The sequence below is a fragment of the Pseudopipra pipra genome, chromosome 1 (assembly GCF_036250125.1).
Source record: "Pseudopipra pipra isolate bDixPip1 chromosome 1, bDixPip1.hap1, whole genome shotgun sequence".
In the NCBI taxonomy this organism is placed as follows: domain Eukaryota; kingdom Metazoa; phylum Chordata; class Aves; order Passeriformes; family Pipridae; genus Pseudopipra; species Pseudopipra pipra.
This window is the reverse complement of record NC_087549.1, coordinates 154,343,237-154,362,571: the sequence shown is the minus strand read 5'-3', so window position 1 is coordinate 154,362,571 and position 19,335 is coordinate 154,343,237. Positions and strand designations below refer to the sequence as shown.

At 47.6% G+C, this 19,335-nt stretch overlaps 1 protein-coding gene across 10 annotated transcripts in view; it reads left to right on the top strand.

Moving 5' to 3' along the window:
* The window catches only part of SNAP47 (synaptosome associated protein 47), a 280,665-nt gene extending 261,718 nt beyond the window's left edge, over window positions 1–18,947 (top strand). For 8 of the 10 annotated variants that reach the window (XM_064639905.1, XM_064639945.1, XM_064639910.1 and 5 more), the window contains exons 2-5: window positions 54–606; window positions 4,916–5,400; window positions 11,885–12,015; window positions 16,964–18,947. In XM_064639905.1, the coding sequence (XP_064495975.1) occupies window positions 54–606; window positions 4,916–5,400; window positions 11,885–12,015; window positions 16,964–17,110 (1,316 nt within the window). In that variant the 3' untranslated portion in view covers window positions 17,111–18,947. Of the gene's footprint in view, window positions 1–53; window positions 607–4,915; window positions 5,401–11,884; window positions 12,016–12,237; window positions 12,550–14,958; window positions 15,259–16,963 lie in introns of those variants that run through there. The other 2 variants (XM_064639901.1, XM_064639915.1) reach the window with 2 other exon arrangements.
* The last annotated feature ends 388 nt before the right edge of the window (window positions 18,948–19,335 follow it).

Below are 19,335 nucleotides of genomic sequence, written 5' to 3'. Positions count from 1 at the left end.
GTAGGTGGGATTAACGTTCCTAAAGATTCCTACTCTTTTTTTTATTCCTTTAGTTTCTCCCGGCTTTGAGAGCGTTGCCCTTGGAGAGGAGGCTCAGCCCGACGAGCTGATGAACGAGGACATCCGTATCCACAGCTGGCCTTGCTCCTACTACCTGGACACTGGGAAGCAATGGATCTCTGGGAAACTCTCCCTGACTCCCGTCGGGATCAAATTCACAGCTGACAAAACCGGGGAGCTCTTGGTCGACTTCCACCTTTCCGGGATCAGCGAGATCAAGAAGGAATCTTCCAACCTCATCTTCAGCTCCCTCACCATCCTGGAGAAGAACACCAAGCACTGGTTCAGCTCCCTGCAGCCCAACAGGAATGTGGTGTTCAACATCCTGGAGCACTTCTGGAGGGAGCAGCTGCTGGAGAGCCGAGGGGCGGGAGCGGAAGGAGCGGCCGCACGGCCCGGGAAGGGCAAGGAACTGACGGGAATGTTGGCGGGGTCCCAGAAACGCCTGGAGGACACGGCCAAGGTGCTGCACTACCAGGGGGAGCAGTTTGACAACATCATGAAAGGGCTCAACAAGATCGAGGGGGACATGGATGTGGCCGACAGGTAACGGGGTGGGAGCGTCCCATGGGCTGGGAATTCCGGGATGGATCCGCGAGAGGGTGTTCCTCAGACCAGGAATTCCCGGGGCAGATCCACAGGAGGTTGTTCCTCAGACCAGGAATTCCCGGGGCAGATCCACAGGAGGGTGTTCCTCAGACCAGGAATTCCTGGAGCAGATCCACAGGAGGGTGTTCCTCAGACCAGGAATTCCCGGGACAGATCCACAGGAGGGTGTCCCTTGGGCCTGGAATTCCTGGGGCAAATCCACACCAGGAATTCGTGGGGCAGATCCACAGGAGGGTGTTCCTCAGACCAGGAATTCCTGGGGCAGATCCACACCAGGAATTCCCAGGGCAGATCCACAGGAGGGTGTTCTTCAGACCAGGAATTCCTGGGGCAGATCCACAGGAGGGTGTTCCTTGGGCCTGGAATTTGTGGGGCAGATCCACACCAGAAATTCGTGGGGCAGATCCACAGGAGGGTGTTCCTCAGACCAGGAATTCCTGGAGCAGATCCACAGGAGGTTGTTCCTCAGACCAGGAATTCCTGGGGCAGATCCACAGGAGGATGTTCCTTGGGCCAGGAATTCGTGGGGCAGATCCACAGGAGGGTGTTCCTTGGGCCTGGAATTCCCAAGGCAGATCCATAGGATTTTATATATAAATCTCCTCTTTCCTTCAAAAAACTTTCCCAACCCGTATGAATTCCCACTCCAAGTGACAGAAATAATGGAGATCTCCAGAATATCAACACCCTATAAATTATTAGGGAATGGGTAACTAATTAGGGGAAATAAGGGAATTAATGTCCCCACTGGCATTCAGGTGTTCATTAATACGACATTCCCACTTTTATTGGATGGCCTGGAATATTCCTAAATCGAAATCCTGGCATTTGCTGCCTTTTAGACAAGTTGAAGGAAGAGATTTGGAGCCCGTGGGAGATGTTGTTTAACTGGAGCTGCCCCAGAACTCGAGGGAATGGTAAATACTTGGTGTTAATCAGAACATTCTGGCTTTCCTGTTGGCTGCTGAACATTCCAAGGGGAATTCTTTGATGTGTTCCGTGTGAAATTCTGGTCCAAAACGGACAGAAAGGTCGAGAGCAGCGGGGGAATATTTAAGGGATCTCTGGCTTGGGAGTGCCTCTGGAGCAGCTCCGACACCTGCAGGAAGAAACAAAACACAATAAAAGTTCAAACCGGTTGTTCTTGGAAGCAGCAGCTGGTTTGAGATGGATCGGCTGGAAAGGGAAGTGCTGCTTTCCCGATGATTTTGGGGATGTTCTCCCGGGCCTTTCATGGAAAGCCAAAAGACTCGGAGCTTCGGCGAGGGCTTGGAAAGGTCTGGGGCAACAAACAAAGAGCAGGAAAAGCAATGCCGGCTCATTGTTTTTGGAAGGGAGCTTTGCTTTGGGGTTAGGAGGAGCTGCCAGGGGTTGTTTGTCCTCCTGAAACTGAAAAGTTGGAGGCAGGGACTTAAAAATGGGAAAATAAGGGAAAGCAGGGAGCAAATGTGCAGATGACACCAAGCTGGGGGGAGTGTCCATCAGCTGGAGGGCAGGAGGGCTCTGCAGAGGGACCTGGCCAGGCTGGATCCAGGGGCTGATTCCAAGGGGATGAGGTTCCACCAGGCCAAGGGCCGGGTCCTGCCCTTGGGCCACAACAACCCCCGGCAGCTCCAGGCTGGGCCAGAGGGGCTGGAGAGCAGCCAGGCAGGAAGGGAGCTGGGAGTGGGGATGGACAGGGAGCTGAACAGGAGCCAGAGTGTGCCCAGGGGGACAAGAGGGCCAATGGATCCTGGCCTGGCTCAGGAACAGGGTGGCCAACAGGGCCAGGGAAGGGATTCTGCCCCTGGACTCAGCGCTGGGGAGGCCACCCCTGGAGTGCTGGGTCCAGTTCTGGGCCCTCAGCTCAGGAAGGACATGGAGGGGCTGGAGCAGGTCCAGGGAAGAGCAACAAGGCTGGGGAAGGGACTGGAGCACAAGTGCTGGGAGGAGAGGCTGAGGGAGCTGGGGGGGCTCAGCCTGGAGAAGAGGAGGCTCAGGGGAGACCTCCTCACTCTCTGCAACTCCCTGACAGGAGGGGGGAGCCAGGGGGGGGTTGGTCTCTTTTCCCAGGCAACCATCAGCAAGACAAGAGGGCTGGGTCTGCAGCTGTGCCAGGGGAGGGTTAGGTTGGACATTAGAAAGAATTTCTTTGCAGAGAGGGTGCTCAGCCATTGGAATGGGCTGCCCAGGGAAGGGGGGGATTCTCCATCCCTGGAGGTGTTTAAGGACAGACTGGATGTGGCATCAGTGCCATGGGCTGGGAACCACAGCGGGGTTGGATCAAGGGTTGGACTGGATGATCTCGGAGGTCCCTTCCAGCCCAGCTGATTCTCTGATTCTATTCCATGAAATGTGAGCTGAAGTTTGGCCAAGGCTCAAGGGGGGGAAAAATCAGCTTTAATTTGATTCACAAACCTGTTCTGGTTGCACCGGGCAGGAGGATTTTGTCCATGGAGCAGGAAATTTGGGAACAAACTCCTCCTTCCACTTTGGGGGGGGTGTCTCTCCTAAAAAGAACCAGAGCCCTTTTTCCCCTTCCCTGTGTTCAAAGCTGGGATGGATCTGATCTTGCCTCTGTGGGTGGCCTTGTTCTTTTTGGATTATTAATTCCATGTTTGTGTGTCCCTGGAGGTTTCCAGCTGCTTCCAGATGAGCAGAACTGAGTGTGCCGTGCCTCCAAAATAAGCAGGAATCCAAATCCTGTTTTAATGTATTCTTATTAAATAGATTTTAAAATATATTTTTAATATATACACCTATTAAAAACCTATAATATATATAGTATATATAAATATATATAATATATATAGTATATATAATATATAAATATCTTTTTAATATATTCCTATTATATATATTTTAAATATCTTTTTAGTATATTCCTATTAAAAACCTATTATATATATGATATACGTAATGTATATATTATAAATAAATATGTAATACATATTTATATTTAATACATATAAATATCTTTTTAATATATACCTATTAAATATGATTTTAAGTATCTTTGTGATATATTCGTATTAAAAACCTATAATATATCTGATATACGTAATATATATAATAAATATATATAATATATATTTACATTTAATACATATAAATATATTTTTAATATATCCCTATTTAATATTTTTTAAAATATATTTTTAATATATTCCCATTAAAACCCTATAATATATATGATATATATGATATATATGTATTATATATTATATATATTATATAATATATTATATATGTTTATATTTTATATATTTTATATAAATATCTTTTTAATATATATTATAATATATAATATATAATATATTTTATATATTATATATATCTATATATAGTTTAGATCATCTGGGAGGAGATTCCTGGAATTCTGCCTCTGCTCTCCATGAATTCAGTGGTCGATTCCCAACATGGCTTTTCCTAGGAGAGGAATTCCTTCCAGTGGATCCCTTTGGAAAACTTTGTTGGCCACCAAAGCGTGTTCCAGTTGGAGCTTCCTCCTTCAGCTCCCACTTGGCCAAATTAAACAGGAGGGAAAAATTGCAGGATTTAGGAATTTTTCTGTGGAAACACGGGGATTCTTTCCTGGAAAAGAAAACCTCACAAAAAGTAAACCAAATCCACCATTTTTCCTCTCATTCCCAGTTTTTTTGGGGGTGAAAAGAATCCTGGTGAGGCTTAGACTCAAAAATCAGGGATTCTTTCTTGATCCTTTCTTTGGGAAAGGACCCTGGGAAAAGGGAACGTCTCCCTTGGGAGCTGCTCCAGCACTGAGGGGGAGGTGGACTCTGGACACTGGTGGGAAGTTTCTGCTGGACTTTTGAGCCTCAATCTTAGTGGGAATTTTAACTGGGAATTGGGGTGTGGGGGCAAAGCAAAAGGTGGTATCAGACTGTGAGATTGAGGGATAAAGGAGCAGGAAAAAGCAGTGGGAAGAGGAGTGGAAAATTGAGGAAAAGGCAGCGTGAGCTGAGGAACAGCCTGGAAAAATCCAGTTGGAAGTTCAGTTTCTTGCATCCCAGCAGTGAGATTCCAGCCCAGCAGTGAGATTCCAGCAATGCTTCCCATTTTTTTAGCACATGAGGAGAAGCTGGGTTTGGAAATGGATGGATCCTGGGAATTTGGGAATAGGTTTGAGGAGTGAAATAACAACAGGCTGGATTCTGGATTAAGGAATTAAGGATTTGCTTTGAGCTGGTGGGATAACAGGACCTTCCCACCGGTTTTCCCTGTTCTAACTTTCCCTTCTCCCTGCCAGGTTGTTGACAGAGCTGGAATCTCCTTCCTGGTGGCCCTTCAGCAGCAAACTCTGGAAAACACCTCTGGAATCCAAGCCCAAGGAAGCGGCCGCAGCTTCCGAGCCCAAGAACCAGGAAGGAATCATCCTGAGAATTCCAGTCATTATCACCCACAGAACAGACTCCAGTGCCAAGCCAGGAAAACTCACCCTCTTTGCTTCTGGCCTGGAGATCAGTGACTGCAATTCCCAGGTGATCCACAGGTTTGAATCCCGGGATGTGGATGATATCCGGGTGCACACGCCCTACGAGATCAGCGTCCGCCAGAGGTTTATTGGGAAGCCCGACACGTCCTACAGGCTCCTGTCAGCCAAGATGCCAGAGCTCATTCCCCTCCTGGAGATGCAGTTCAGCAAGAAGATGCAGTTCCTGGAGGATGCCTTGGGATTTGTGGGAGCCAGGAAGTCTCCTCAGGTGGATCTGGGGACGTCCATCTGGCAGGCGGGTAAGTGGGACAGGGAATCCCTCTGGAATTCAGCAGATTTGACTCCAAAGGTTTCCAAGTGTTTTCCAAACCCAAAATAGTGTAAAAAGTTCCCAAGGCAAATCCTGTCCTCCCTGTCCCAACAGTGGTGATGATAAAATCCAAGGAATTGGGGCCAGGAAGTGGATTTGGGGACTTGCATCTGGCAGGTAGGTAAGTGGGACAGGGAATCCCTCTGGAAGCAGCAGCTCTGGCTCCAAAGGTTTCCAAGTGTTTTCCAAACCCAAAATAGTGTAAAAAATTTCCCAAGGCAAATCCTCTCCTCCCTATCCCAATTGGACATTTCTCCTTGATAGAATCCAAGGAATTGTGGCCAGGAAGTCTCATCAGGTGGATTTGAGGACATCCATCTGGCAGGCGGGTAAGTGGGACAGGGAATCCTTCTGGAAGCAGCAGCTCTGCTCCAGAGGTTTCCAAGTGTTTTCCAACCTCAAAATATTCCCAAGGCAAATCCTGCCCTCCCTGTCCTAACAGTAGTGATGATAAAATCCAAGGATTTGGCCTCAGGTGGATTTGGGGACCTCCCTCTGGCAGGCAGGTAAGTGGGACAGGGAATCCCTCTGGAAGCAGCAGCTTTGACTCCAAAGGTTTCCAAGTGTTTTCCAAACCCAAAATAGTGTAAAAAATTTCCCAAGGCAAATCCTGTCCTCCCTGTCCCAACAGTGGTGATGATAAAATCCAAGGATTTGGCCTCAGGTGGATTTGGGGAGCTGCATCTGGCAGGCACGGATGGGACAGGGAATCCCTCTGGAAGCAGCAGCTCCTGCTCCAGAGGTTTCCAAGGATCTTCCAAACCCAAAATACTTCCAAGGCAGATCCTTCCCTCCCTGTGCCAATGGTGGTGATGATAAAATCCAAGGAATTGGGACCAGGGAGTCTCCTCAGGTGGAGAGGAGACAGGTATTGCAGGCAGGTAAGTGGGACAGGGAATCCCTCTGGAATTCAGCAGCTTTGACTCCAAAGGTTTCCAAGTGTTTTCCAAACCCAGAATAGTGTAAAAAATTCCCAAGGCAAATCCTGTCCTCCCTGTCCCAACAGTGGTGATGATAAAATCCAAGGATTTGGCCTCAGGTGGATTTGGGGAGCTGCATCTGGCAGGCACAGATGTGGGATAGGGAATCCCTCTGGAAGCAGCAGCTCTGGGTCCAGAGGTTTCCAAGGATCTTCCAAACCCAAAATACTTCCAAGGCAGATCCTTCCCTCCCTGTGCCAACGGTGGTGATGATAAAATCCAAGGATTTGGCCTCAGGTGGATTTGGGGACCTGCATCTGGGAGGCAGATAGGTGGGACAGGGAATCCCTCTGGAAGCAGCAGTTTTGACCCCAAAGGTTTCCAAGTGTTTTCCAAACCCAAAATAGTGTAAAAAATTTCCAAGGCAAATCCTCTGCTCCCTATCCCAATGGGACATTTTTCCTTGATAGAATCCAAGGAATTGTGGCCAGGGAGTCTCCTCAGGTGGATTTGGGGACTTCCATCTGGCAGGTGGGTAAGTGGGACAGGGAATCCTTCTGGAAGCAGCAGCTCTGCTCCAGAGGTTTCCAAGTGTTTTCCAACCTCAAAATATTCCCAAGGCAAATCCTGCCCTCCCTGTCCTAACAGTAGTGATGATAAAATCCAAGGATTTGGCCTCAGGTGGATTTGGGGACCTCCCTCTGGCAGGCAGGTAAGTGGGACAGGGAATCCCTCTGGAAGCAGCAGTTTTGACCCCAAAGGTTTCCAAGTGTTTTCCAAACCCAAAATAGTGTAAAAAATTCCCAAGGCAAATCCTCTCCTCCCTGTCCCAACAGTGGTGATGGTAAAATCCAAGGAATTGTGACCAGGAAGTGAATTTGGGGACTTGCATCTGGCAGGCAGGTGTGTGGGACAGGGAATCCCTCTGGAAGCAGCAGCTCTGGCTCCAAAGGGTTCCAAGTGTTTTCCAAACCCAAAATAGTGTAAAAAATTTCTCAAGGCAAATCCTCTGTTCCCTATCCCAATGGGACATTTCTCCTTGATAGAATCCAAGGAATTGTGGCCAGGGAGTCTCCTCAGGTGGATTTGGGGACATCCATCTGGCAGGTGGGTAAGTGGGACAGGGAATCCTTCTGGAAGCAGCAGCTCTGACTCCAGAGGTTTCCAAGGGTTTTCCAAACCCAAAATATTCCCAAGGCAAATCCTGTCCTCCCTGTCCCAACAGTGGTGATGATAAAATCCAAGGAATTGGGGCCAGGAAGTGGATTTGGGGAGCTGCATCTGGCAGGCGGGTAAGTGGGACAGGGAATCCCTCTGGAAGCAGCAGCTCTGCTCCAAAGGTTTCCAAGGGTTTTCCAAACCCAAAATATTCCCAAGGCAAATCCCTTTCTTCCTGTCCCAATGGTGGTGATGATAAAATCCAAGGAATTGGGGCCAGGAAGTGGATTTGGGGACTTGCATCTGGCAGGCAGGTGTGTGGGACAGGGAATCCCTCTGGAAGCAGCAGCTCTGGCTCCAAAGGTTTCCAAGTGTTTTCCAAACCCAAAATAGTGTAAAAAATTCCCAAGGCAAATCCTCTCCTCCCTATCCCAATGGGACATTTCTCCTTGATAGAATCCAAGGAATTGTGGCCAGGAAGTCTCCTCAGGTGGATTTGAGGACTTCCATCTGGCAGGGGGGTAAGTGGGACAGGGAATCCTTCTGGAAGCAGCAGCTCTGGCTCCAGAGGTTTCCAAGGGTTTTCCAAACCCAAAATATTCCCAAGGCAAATCCTGTCCTCCCTGTCCTAAGAGTGGTGATGATAAAATCCAAGGATTTGGCCTCAGGTGGATTTGGGGAGCTGCATCTTGCAGGCACAGATGTGGGATAGGAATCCCTCTGGAAGCAGCAGCTCTTGCTCCAGAGGTTTCCAAGGGTTTCCCAAACCCAAAATATTCCCAAGGCAAATCCTCCCCTCCCTGTCCTAAGAGTGGTGATGATAAAATCCAAGGATTTGGCCTCAGGTGGATTTGGTGACCTCCCTCTGGCAGGCAGGTGTGTGGGACAGGGAATCCCTCTGGAAGCAGCAGCTCTGACTCCAGAGGTTTCCAAGTGTTTCCCAACCTCAAAATATTCCCAAGGCAAATCCTCCCTTCCCTGTGCCAACAGTGGTGATGATAAAATCCAAGGAATATCCTCCAGGTGACTTCAAACCCTCCATCATTGCTGTTTTTCCATTGTCATTCCTGGCTGGAATAGAGGAATTATAATGACATTAAACTTGTCCTTCAGTTAAACACAGGAAGTTTAACCCAAATATCCATTCCAGGAATTCAGTAAATCATGAGAGAAACATCATATTGATCTTCCTAAAAATTTTTTTCCTAAAAACCCCTAAATTTTGGCATTTGAGGAGTCCAGGTGTTTAAATTTGGGAGATTTTAAGCCTCAGATTTGTTGATTTTTAAGATTTCAAGGAAACAATGGAGACTGAAACCCTTTCCCAACAATCAGCTTGACATTCCTTACTCCTCTTCATTCTCCTAAAATTCCAAGGAGTGTTTTTCCTTTAGTTTTTTTTTGTAATTCAACCCTGGATTTATTTAATATATGTCACTTAGGAATTTATTTAATTTATTTATGTAAATCCTCTTTTTTTTTTTCCCCCTAATTTTTTAGTGACAAAAGAGCAACTCGAGGCCTGGATTTATTCCCAGCTCATTAAAAACCAAGCAGAAAACAGGATAAAATAATAAATTGACATCTTTCCTTGCACCAAACATCCTGGAATTCAGCAGGGGAGGGTATTTTGAAAGGGAAAAAACTTGGAAAAACTTTATTAATTTTGAAGGAAGGAAGTTTTGGGGCATCTGGCACTTCAAATCCAACAGCAACTTAGAGGAAAAACAACCTGCTTTGAGTTATTCCAGCAAGTTGGAGTCCAATTCCTGAGGGCCTGAAGGCTGGTTATATAAAATCCTGGTTTTTTTCCAGCCCTCTCCAGGTTTTTCCCACTGCTCTGAGTGAGGGAAAGAAGGATTTGCTCCTTCCCTGCTGCTTTTTCCCTGTTTCCTTTGGAAATGGGCTTAAAGAAAACCGGATTTTTTGGCAATCCCGACTTTTCCAGCTCCACCAAAGCCCTTGGTTGTCCCTTCCCAGGAATTTATCCCTGTTTTTTCTGCTGTCACAAGGTGGCACCCACGGGCTGTAGTTGAACCTCTGGGATTTTTTCCATGGATATCCTCATTTTTTTCTTCTTTTCCCTAAAAACTGAAGGGGGAAAAAAAAAATCCTTGTTTTGTGCCCCTGTGCACAGAAAAAGCTGTATTTTTTCGGATAATTAATTAATTAATTAATTAAGGGATTTCTAGGAGAAATATCCTGGCAGGGGAGGTCCTTCCATCTTAAAATTAAGGATTTTGCCCTTTTTACCCCAAAATGTCACAACCTCACCTGGAGCCTCTGTTTAAAGTTGTGCATATTCCACATAAATACCAAAAAAAAAATCCCTTTTCCTAAGATTTTTGGCGTAATTCCACCTGCAAGAGGAATTTCTGGAGGGTTTTCTGCACCCCCAAATTATCTGAAGGGATTTTGAGGTGCTTTGCACTTCTTTTCTCCCTCTTTTTTTTGGCCAAACGGGAGTGTTTAAACCCTCAGGGCATTTGTTTTATTTGATTTTATTCACTTTTGAGCCAATTCCACCCTCAGGAATGGCTGACAACACCTTCCCAGGATTAAAAAAAAAAGGGGATTAAAATCCTAAAGTGCCTCTGAGCACAATTTAGGGCTGTCTGGGTCCTGTAGCTGAATTTTGGCATCACAGGTTTTTTTTATCCCTTTAGAAGCTGCTGAATTTTTCCCGTTTCTCCCCGAATTTGCTCATTCTTTGGAGTTTCCAGCACTTTGTTCCAAGCTTTGGTGGCTTTTTGGAAGTGACACCAATGAAACCAAATTGCTTTTTAAGTATTTCTGCACTTTTTATCCCTAAAAAAAATCGCTGGGAAATTCCAGCTCTCCTTCCTTATCCTGCTCTTTTTGTCCTCGGATTAATGGAGATGGATGGATGGATGAATTGATTTTAATTAATTAATTAGCATGTGGTGACACTCAGCTGATAAGAAACACAAAGAATCTCCTCTGGCTGTTTGTTTCCATAGGGAATTCTGTCATTCCCTCCCCACTTTTCCTGGGAAGGACACCAGGACACCGATTTCCCATTTTTCAGTGCCTGGTTTTTTCCCCTCTGGAAAACAAGGAGCACAATCCAGTGAAGGAGCCTGGACAGTGTCTGAGTCCAGGGACTGATAACGGAGTAATTCCAGGGATTGGGAGTTTGCAGGAATTCCCTGGGAGGGATTTAGGGTTTGGTGCTTCTGGTTTTTCCAGGGAAAAGGAATGGGATGCAGAGCTGGGCTGTGGCAGCACTTGGAGCTGGCACAGAGCTCTGGGATCTGCCAGGCTTTGTGTCCTCATGGATTCCAACCTGCTGGCCTTGGCCTTGGTGCTCCCAGGTGCCTGTGGGACAATGGTTTGCTTCCTGATGTCCAGGTGGGAAAACTTTGGATAAAATTCCCAGAATGGTTTGGGTTGGAAGGGACCTTCAGGATCATCTCATCCCACCCCCTGCCATGGGCAGGAACACCTTGGCCTTGGACACTTCCAAGGATGGAGCAGCCACAGCTTCTCTAGGAAATCCATTGCAGTTCCTCCTCACCTTCCCAGCCAGGAATTCTTTCCCAATATCCCATCTATCCCTACTTTCACTTTGAAGAATCTCCCAGTGGTGACACCTCCTCGTGTCTCCACCCACAGCCCTTGGGGACAGTTGGCCTTTCTGTTCCAGTGCCAAATGGAGCAAACCCCTGAAAGAGCAGCAGGAACAAGGTTTAGTTCCCTCCCTCCTTTGTTTATTTTAGGGATAATTTGTTATTCCCAGGTGAGGAGCTCAGCTGTCCCAGCCCCAGGTGGGATATTAAAGCTCCCTGGAATTCCTGCAGGGTTGTTTCAGTGTGGAAGTTTTTGAGGGGTTTCTCCTTTAACAGCAGAAGCCCCAGGAATGACTGAGTGTCCCAAAATCTCCACAGCTTCTGGAGAGTGGAGTGGTCCCTCTGGAATGCTAAATGTGGTCTGCACTGAGCACCATCTCCTTGAATTCCCACTCAAGGGACATGAGACTTGAGCAACCAGTTCTCCAACCCATCCATGAACATCAGAGGATGGTTCTCCTCAGGAAGAGTAGCTGGGCTTTGTCTTGATATTCCATAGAATCCCAGGATGGTTTGGGTTGGAAGGGACCTTAAGGATCATCTCATCCCACCCCCTGCCATGGGCAGGGACACCTTCCACCAGCCCAGGTTGCTCCAACCTGGCCTTGGACACTTCCAGGGATCCAGGGGCAGCCACAGCTTCTCTGGGAAATCCATTCCAGTCCCTCCCCACCCACACAGGGAAGAATTTTTCCCAATATCCAACTGGGAATTGTCAGTCTGACCCTGGGAATTTCTCTTGCAGCCACAGGACTCCTGGGAGGGGTGGTGCAGCCTGGATCTCCAGCAGGAAGCAGGGAAGGGATGGACAATGAGCAGGTTCAGCTGCAGCAGCACGAGAAGGTCTCCCAGGAAGAGGCAAAAGAGCTGAGACAGGTAAAGTTGAGATAAATTTGCCAAATTTGAGATAAATTTCCCTCCCCGTGTCTCCTTAAAAACACACGTTTTCCTCATCACAAACTCATTGCCTTAACAAAAGAATCCTTCCTAAATTTCCATGGGAATATTTTAAAGCTTAATCCAACCTGTGGTAAAAATACCCTCTTCCCTGAGGGTCTTTAATCATCATAATTAACAATTATAATTCATAATTTCCAGGTATAAACTGTGATAGATGTGGAAGTGAAGGAAAATGGGATTGAAGGGGGAATTCCTTCCCAGGAAAAGTGTGGAAGTTTGGGATTCACACGGGGCTCAATAAAGTCCATACAGAACCTTTTGGGTTTGGAACCCCTGGAAGCATCAAGGAAATGACACCTGAGCAAGACATGGAATGTTTGGGAAGGAGCAGGATGATGGATCATCACATTTACAAAGAATTCAGAGAGCAAAGAGGGAAAAACAAGCATTGAAGACAGACATCCTTGTGCTATCACCTTTTATCCATTAATTAAAGATATTTGAGGGCTTTGTGTTTGTAATTAGTGTTTTCCTGAGCAATTCCCTCTCCTGAGGATTGGGATCTTTTATTCCTTGTGGTGAAAACACTTATTTTTCACCAAACAGAGGAGGATTTTGCTCCCTCTCCCTCGTTGTTTGTGATCTGAGTGGGTCAGGAGAACTTCCAAAGCTGGAGAAGAGGAATTTGTGGTGAACAAAGAGCTCCTGCTCTTCCTCTCTCCTCCAGGGATAACAGCAGGTGTTTTCCAACAGGAATTGTTGGGGGATGCTCAATTCCTTCCCTCAGAGCTGGAATTCCTTCCCTCAGTGTGATTTGGGTGCTCAAGGAAAGGACCTCACCAAGAATTCCTGAGGGGGCATTTATGTTAAAAAACACATTTTCTGGCAATTTGAGGCTGTTTCTGAGCTGGGTTACGGAGGTGGAGGAAGAATCCTACAAAATTCCAGTGATGTCTGGCTGGGATTGACAAAATGGCCCCAGGAGTGGGAGGGGATGTGACAATGGTCCCATTCCAGTCCTTTGGACCTCAGCAGGAATTCCTGAGGGGACATTTATATTAAAACATGGAATTTGTGGCAGTGTGAGGGTATTCCCTGAACCTGACTATGGAGATGGAGGAAGAATCCTACAAAATTCCAGAGATGGAGGAAAAATCCTACAAATTTCCAGTGTTGTGTGGCTGGGATTGACAAAATGTCCCTGGGAAGGGGAAGGGAAGTGACAATCTTGGTCCTGGGGCTGTGCTTGGAGGGTCTGGATGGTCCCATCCAGGACCAGGCATTCCTGAGGGAACATTTATGTTAAAACATGGAGTTTGTAGCACTGTGAGCCTGTTCCTTAATTGGGTTATGGAGATGGAGGAAGAATCCTACAAAATTCCAGTGTTGTGTGGCTGGGATTGACAAAATGTCCCTGGGAATGGGAGGGGATGTGACAATCTTGGTCCTGGGGCTGTGCTTGGAGGGTCTGGATGGTCCCATTCCAGGCCTTTGGACCTCAGCAGGAATTCCTGAGGGGACATTTATGTTAAAAAACACTTTTTGTGGCAGTGTGAGTGTTCCTGAACTGGGTTCTGGAGACTGAATCCTACAAAATTCCAATGGTGTGTCTGGCTAAGATTGACAAAATGGCCCTGGGAGTGGAGGGTCTGGATGGTCCCATTCCAGTCCTTTGGACCTCAGCAGGAATTCCTGAGGGGACATTTATATTAAAACATGGAATTTGTGGCAGTGTGAGGATATTCCCTGAACCTGGCTATGGAGATGGAGGAAGAATCCTACAAAATTCCAGTGATGGAGGAAGAATTCTAAGAAATTTGAGGGTTGTCTGCCTGGGATTGACAAAATGTCCCTGGGAATGGGAGGGGATGTGACAATCTTGGCCCTGGGGCTGTGCTTGGAAGGTCTGGATGGTCCCATCCAGGACCAGATATTCCTGAGGGGACATTTATGTTAAAACATGGAGTTTGTAGCACTGTGAGCCTGCTCCTTAATTGGGTTATGGAGATGGAGGAAGAATCCTACAAAATTCCAGAGATGGAGGAAAAATCCTACAAAATTCCAGTGTTGTCTGCCTGGGATTTACAAAATGTCCCCAGGAATGGGAGGGGATGTGACAATCTTGGCCCTGGGGCTGTGCTTGGAGAGGGTCTGGCTGGTCCCATTCCAGCCTTTTCCTCCTCCCAGAGCCTCTGGAGTGTTTATTTACCCTTTACGTGCCTTCAACTCAGGAAATCACAACTGTGAGCTCACAGAAAACTTGTTTGGTGGAGGAACTGCTCATTCCAAGGGCTGAAGACCAAATTTCCTCATGGGATGGCCTCGTTCCATGGCCTGTGGGGATCACAGACACCTGAGCTTAACACATGGAAAACCAGGCCCTGGAGCTGTTTTTTTGGGAGGGGGGAGAACTGAGGAAATACTTTGTATTTCCTTCTGTGTAACTGGAACGATTGGGACCAAAATAAAAGGTGGGAATAAAGCCTGTGGAGCTGCTGGAGTCTGGTTTTTTTTTTCCAGTGGTACCACGAGTGTTTATTCCCTTGAAAATAAGTGAATAAAATCAGAATTCTCTGTCAATCTGAGAAAAAATGACAGGAGAAATGTCCCCTAGTTGGGATTTAAAATCTTCCTGCTCCCTCCTGTCCCTGCCCATTCCAGGTGCAGCAGGAGAGGGAATTGCTTGGGAGTGACTTGAGTGGCTAAAAATGCAGGAGAAAAAAAAATCTCCCCCCTCCAGTTTGGGGAAATGAGGGAGGGAAATTCCCTGCTTTCCTGTCCCAGGGGAAAGAACCTGGAGGAGTGTTTCATTTTTGGGACAGGAACAGGAGTTTCCTCACTTGTAGTTTTGGGAAGAACAGAGAAAGGTGGATTAAGTTTGATCCGGGGTTTATTTTGTGTTTTTTTTTGCTTTGGCAGCCAAAGCCTGACTCGGGTTATTCAAATTTCTGGGATTTATGGAAAGAGCTGGGAGATACTTTACAAGATAAATCCCACTCCTGGGGCTGCCATCCAGCTTCAGGCTGTGTCAAATTCCCTTCCTGTTCCAGCTAGATGGGATATTCCTGCTTTTCCCAGACCAGGAGGAGCAGCAAATGATGGAATTCACGTGGATAAAGGGGCTGCTGATGTTTCCCAGCAGCTTTCTGGGGGCTGATTCTACAGATTCCAACAGAAACTTTACCAGTGATGGCAAAAATAAATATAAATATGTATGAAGTGTAGGGGGTTTTTTCCTGTTTTACCTCAAGGGTTGTTTTGTGGGACACTGAACTCCTGGAATGTTCAGGATAGAACTCTTGTCTTGGGCTGCTGCTAAAAGGATCCAGGGAAAGGAATTTGGGTGGATTTTTCAGGTGGTGTTTGGATCTGCCCTCGGACTTGGTGGTGGGAAAATTAATCATGGAATATCCTGGGTTGGGATGGACCCACGGGGATCATCCAGTCCAACTCCTGCACACCCCAACAATCCCTGAGGGTGTTTTCCAAACACCCCTTGAGCTCTGGCTCAAGGTTTGGTTGCCCAGGTGTCACTTTTTTCCTTCTGCTCCACCCACTGACACTTTTTTTTTTGGTGAATTGTAGAAAAACAATGTTAAAAACAACATTTTCTGTCCTTTGACCTGCTCCCTGCCTGATCTTTGTGCCCCTTCAGCCACTGGATCCCCTCTGGCTTTGCTCCAGGGAAAACCTCCTGCTCTGGGGTGCAGATTCACCAAGGAGGGAGTAACAACCAGGAAAAAAGGATGTTTACACTGATTTTTACCTCTCATTTCCCCTCTGCCCCAAATAACCCCAAGATTTCAGTTGTGAGTTCGCTCTTCAGTTTGTTGTTTAATTCATTTTAATTCAGTTTATCAATGATTTGGTCACTTGGGCATTGACCCCACCTGGAGTTCTGTGTCCAGCTCTGGGGTTTCCAGCACAGGAAGGACATGGAGCTCCTGGAGCAGCTCCAGAGGGGCCATGGAGATGCTGCCAGGGCTGGAGCCCCTCTGCTCTGGAACCAGGCTGGGAGGGCTGGGGAAGAGAAGGCTCCAGGGAGAACTGAGAGCCCCTTGCAGGGCCTGAAGGGGCTCCAGGAGAGCTGGAGAGGGACTGGGGACAAGGGATGGAGGGACAGGACACAGGGAATGACTTCCCACTGCCAGAGGGCAGGGAGAGATGGGATGTTGGGAAGGAATTCCTGACTGTGAGGGTGGGGAGGGACTGGACTGGATTTCCCAGAGAAGCTGTGGCTGCCCCTGAATCCCTGGAAGTGTCCAAGGCCAGGGTGGAGCAACTTGGGAGAGTGGAAGGTGTCCCTGCCCATGGCAGGGGTTGGAACTGGATGATCCTTAAGGTCCCTTCCAACCCATTCCATGATGATTTAAACCCTGAAAGTATTGGAATGAGATGATCCTTAAAGTCCCTTCCAACCCAGCCCATTCCATGATGATTTAAAGCTCTGAAGGGATTGGAACTGGATGGTCCTTAAGATCTCTTCCAACCCAACCCATTCCATGGTGATTCAAACCCTGAAGGGATTGGAACTGGATGGTCCTTAAGGTCCCTTCCAACCCAACCCATTCCGTGATGATTTAAAACCCTGAAGAGGTTGGAATGAGATGATCCTTAAAGTCCCTTCCAACCCATTCCATGATGATTTAAAACCCTAAAAGGGTTGGAATGAGATGATCCTTAAGGCCCCTTCCAACCCATTCCATGATGATTTAAAACCCTGAATGGGTTGGAATTAGATGATCCTTAAAGTCCCTTCCAGCCATGATGATTTAAAGCCCTGAAGGGGTTGGAACTGGATGATCCTTAAGGCCCCTTCCAACCCATTCCATGATGATTTAAAGCCCCGAAGTGCCTCATTCCCACAGCTCCGTGCCTTCTCCCAGAGATCCCACTGAAAGCTCTGAGTCTTTCCTTCTGGCAGATCCTGAAGAAGCTGAAGGGCCTCGCCCTGGAGACGGAAGCAGAGCTGGAAAGGCAGGATGAGGCCCTGGATTCCATCAGCAGCTCCGTGGACAGGGCCACGCTGACCATCGACAAGCAGAACCGCAGGATGAAGAGGCTCACGTAGCCCTGGGAATGGGAATGGGAATGGGAAGAAGAGGAGGAGCAGGGAGCTGGATTCATCCACACTGTTCCTGCAGGGACACTTTGGTTGCCTGGGAGGTGTTTGGGAACACCTTGGAATTCTGTGCTGCTGGTGTGGACTTCCTGAAGGCTGGGAGTTCCTGAAGGTTTGGTTTTCCTGAGGGCTTGGAGTTTCTGAGGGTTTGGGATTCCTGAGGGCTTGGAATTCCTGAGGGTTTAGGAAGTATTTCCAGGTGTTTTAGGATGAAAAAGGGGAAAACTTTTAACCCTGGGAGTGAATCCTTCCCTACAGAACCCGTGTAAATAGGAAGGGATGTGACCGACCCTGACTCGACTTGGATGTTGCTTTTTTATGTTGCTGCTTCTGAGGGTTTTTTTTTTTTTGAGGGGGGGGGGTATTTGTAGCCCTGGAGCCCTGGGAATGGGAATGGGAATGGGAAGAAGAGGAGGAGCAGGGAGCTGGATTCATCCACACTGTTCCTCCACGGACACTTATTGCCTGGGAGGTGTTTGGGAACACCTTGGAATTCTGTGCTGCTGCTGTGGACTTCCTGAAGGTTTGGTTTTCCTGAGAGCTTGGTTTTCCTGAGGGCTTGGAATTCCTGAGGGTTTGGAGTTCCTGAGGGTTTGGGAAATGTTTCCAGGTGTTTTAGGATGAAAAAGGGGAAAACTTTTAACCCTGGGAGTGAATCCTTCCCTACAGAACCCGTGTAAATAGGAAGGGATGTGACCGACCCTGACCCGACTTGGATGTTGCTTTTTTATGTTGCTGCTTCTGAGGGGATTTTTGGGGGGTATTTGTAACCCTGGGAATGGGAATGGGAATGGGAATGGGAATGGGAAGAAGAGGAGGAGCAGGGAGCTGGATTCATCCACACTGTTCCTGCAGGGACACTTTGATTGCCTGGGAAGTGTTTGGGAACACCTTGGAATTCTGTGCTGCTGGTGTGGACTTCCCGAAGGTTTGGTTTTCCTGACAGTTTGGTTTTCCTGAGGGCTTGGAATTCCTGAGGGTTTAGGAAGTGTTTCCAGGTGTTTTAGGATGAAAAAGGGGAAAACTTTTAACCCTGGGAGTGAATCCTTCCCTACAGAACCCGTGTAAATAGGAAGGGATGTGACTGACCCTGACCTGACTTGGATGTTGCTTTTTTATGTTGCTGCTTCTGAGGGGTTTTTTTTTTGGGGGGTATTTGTAGCCCTGGAGCCCTGGGAATGGGAAGGGGAATGGGAAGAAGAGGAGGAGCAGGGAGCTGGATTCATCCACACTGTTCCTGCAGGGACACTTTGGTTGCCTGGGAGGTGTTTGGGAACACCTTGGAATTCTGTGCTGCTGGTGTGGACTTCCTGAGGGCTTGGTTTTCCTGAGGGCTTGGAATTCCTGAGGGTTTGGGAAATGTTTCCAGGTGTTTTAGGATGAAAAATGGGAAAACATTTAACCCTGGGAGAGGCTCCTTCCCTACAGAACCCGTGTAAATAGGAAGGGATGTGACTGACCCAACCTGGATGTTGCTTTTTTATGTTGCTGCTTCTGAGGGGTTTTTTTGGGGGGGGGTATTTGTAGCCCTGGAGCCCTGGGAATGGGAATGGGAATGGGAAGAAGAGGAGGAGCAGGGAGCTGGATTCATCCACACTGTTCCTGCAGGGACACTTTGGTTGCCTGGGAGGTGTTTGGGAACACCTTGGAATTCTGTGCTGCTGCTGTGGACTTCCTGAAGGTTTGGTTATCCTGAGGGTTTGGTTTTCCTGATGGTTTGGTTTTCCTGAGGGCTTGGAATTCCTGAGGGTTTAGGAAGTATTTCCAGGCGTTTTAGGATGAAAAAGGGGAAAACATTTAACCCTGGGAGTGGCTCCTTCCCTACAGAACCCGTATAAATAGGAAGGGACGTGACCGACCCTGACCCGACTTGGATGTTGCTTTTTTATGTTGCTGCTTCTGAGGGGTTTTTTTGGGGGGTATTTGTAGCCCTGGGAATGGGAATGGGAATGGGAAGAAGAGGAGGAGCAGGGAGCTGGATTCATCCACACTGTTCCTGCAGGGACACTTTGGTTGCCTGGGAGATGTTTGGGAACACCTTGGAATTCTGTGCTCCTTGTGTGGACTTCCTGAAGGTTGGGAGTTCCTGAGGGCTTGGTTTTCCTGAGGGCTTGGAATTCCTGAGGGTTTGGGAAGTGTTTCCAGGTGTTTTAGGATGAAAAAGGGGAAAACTT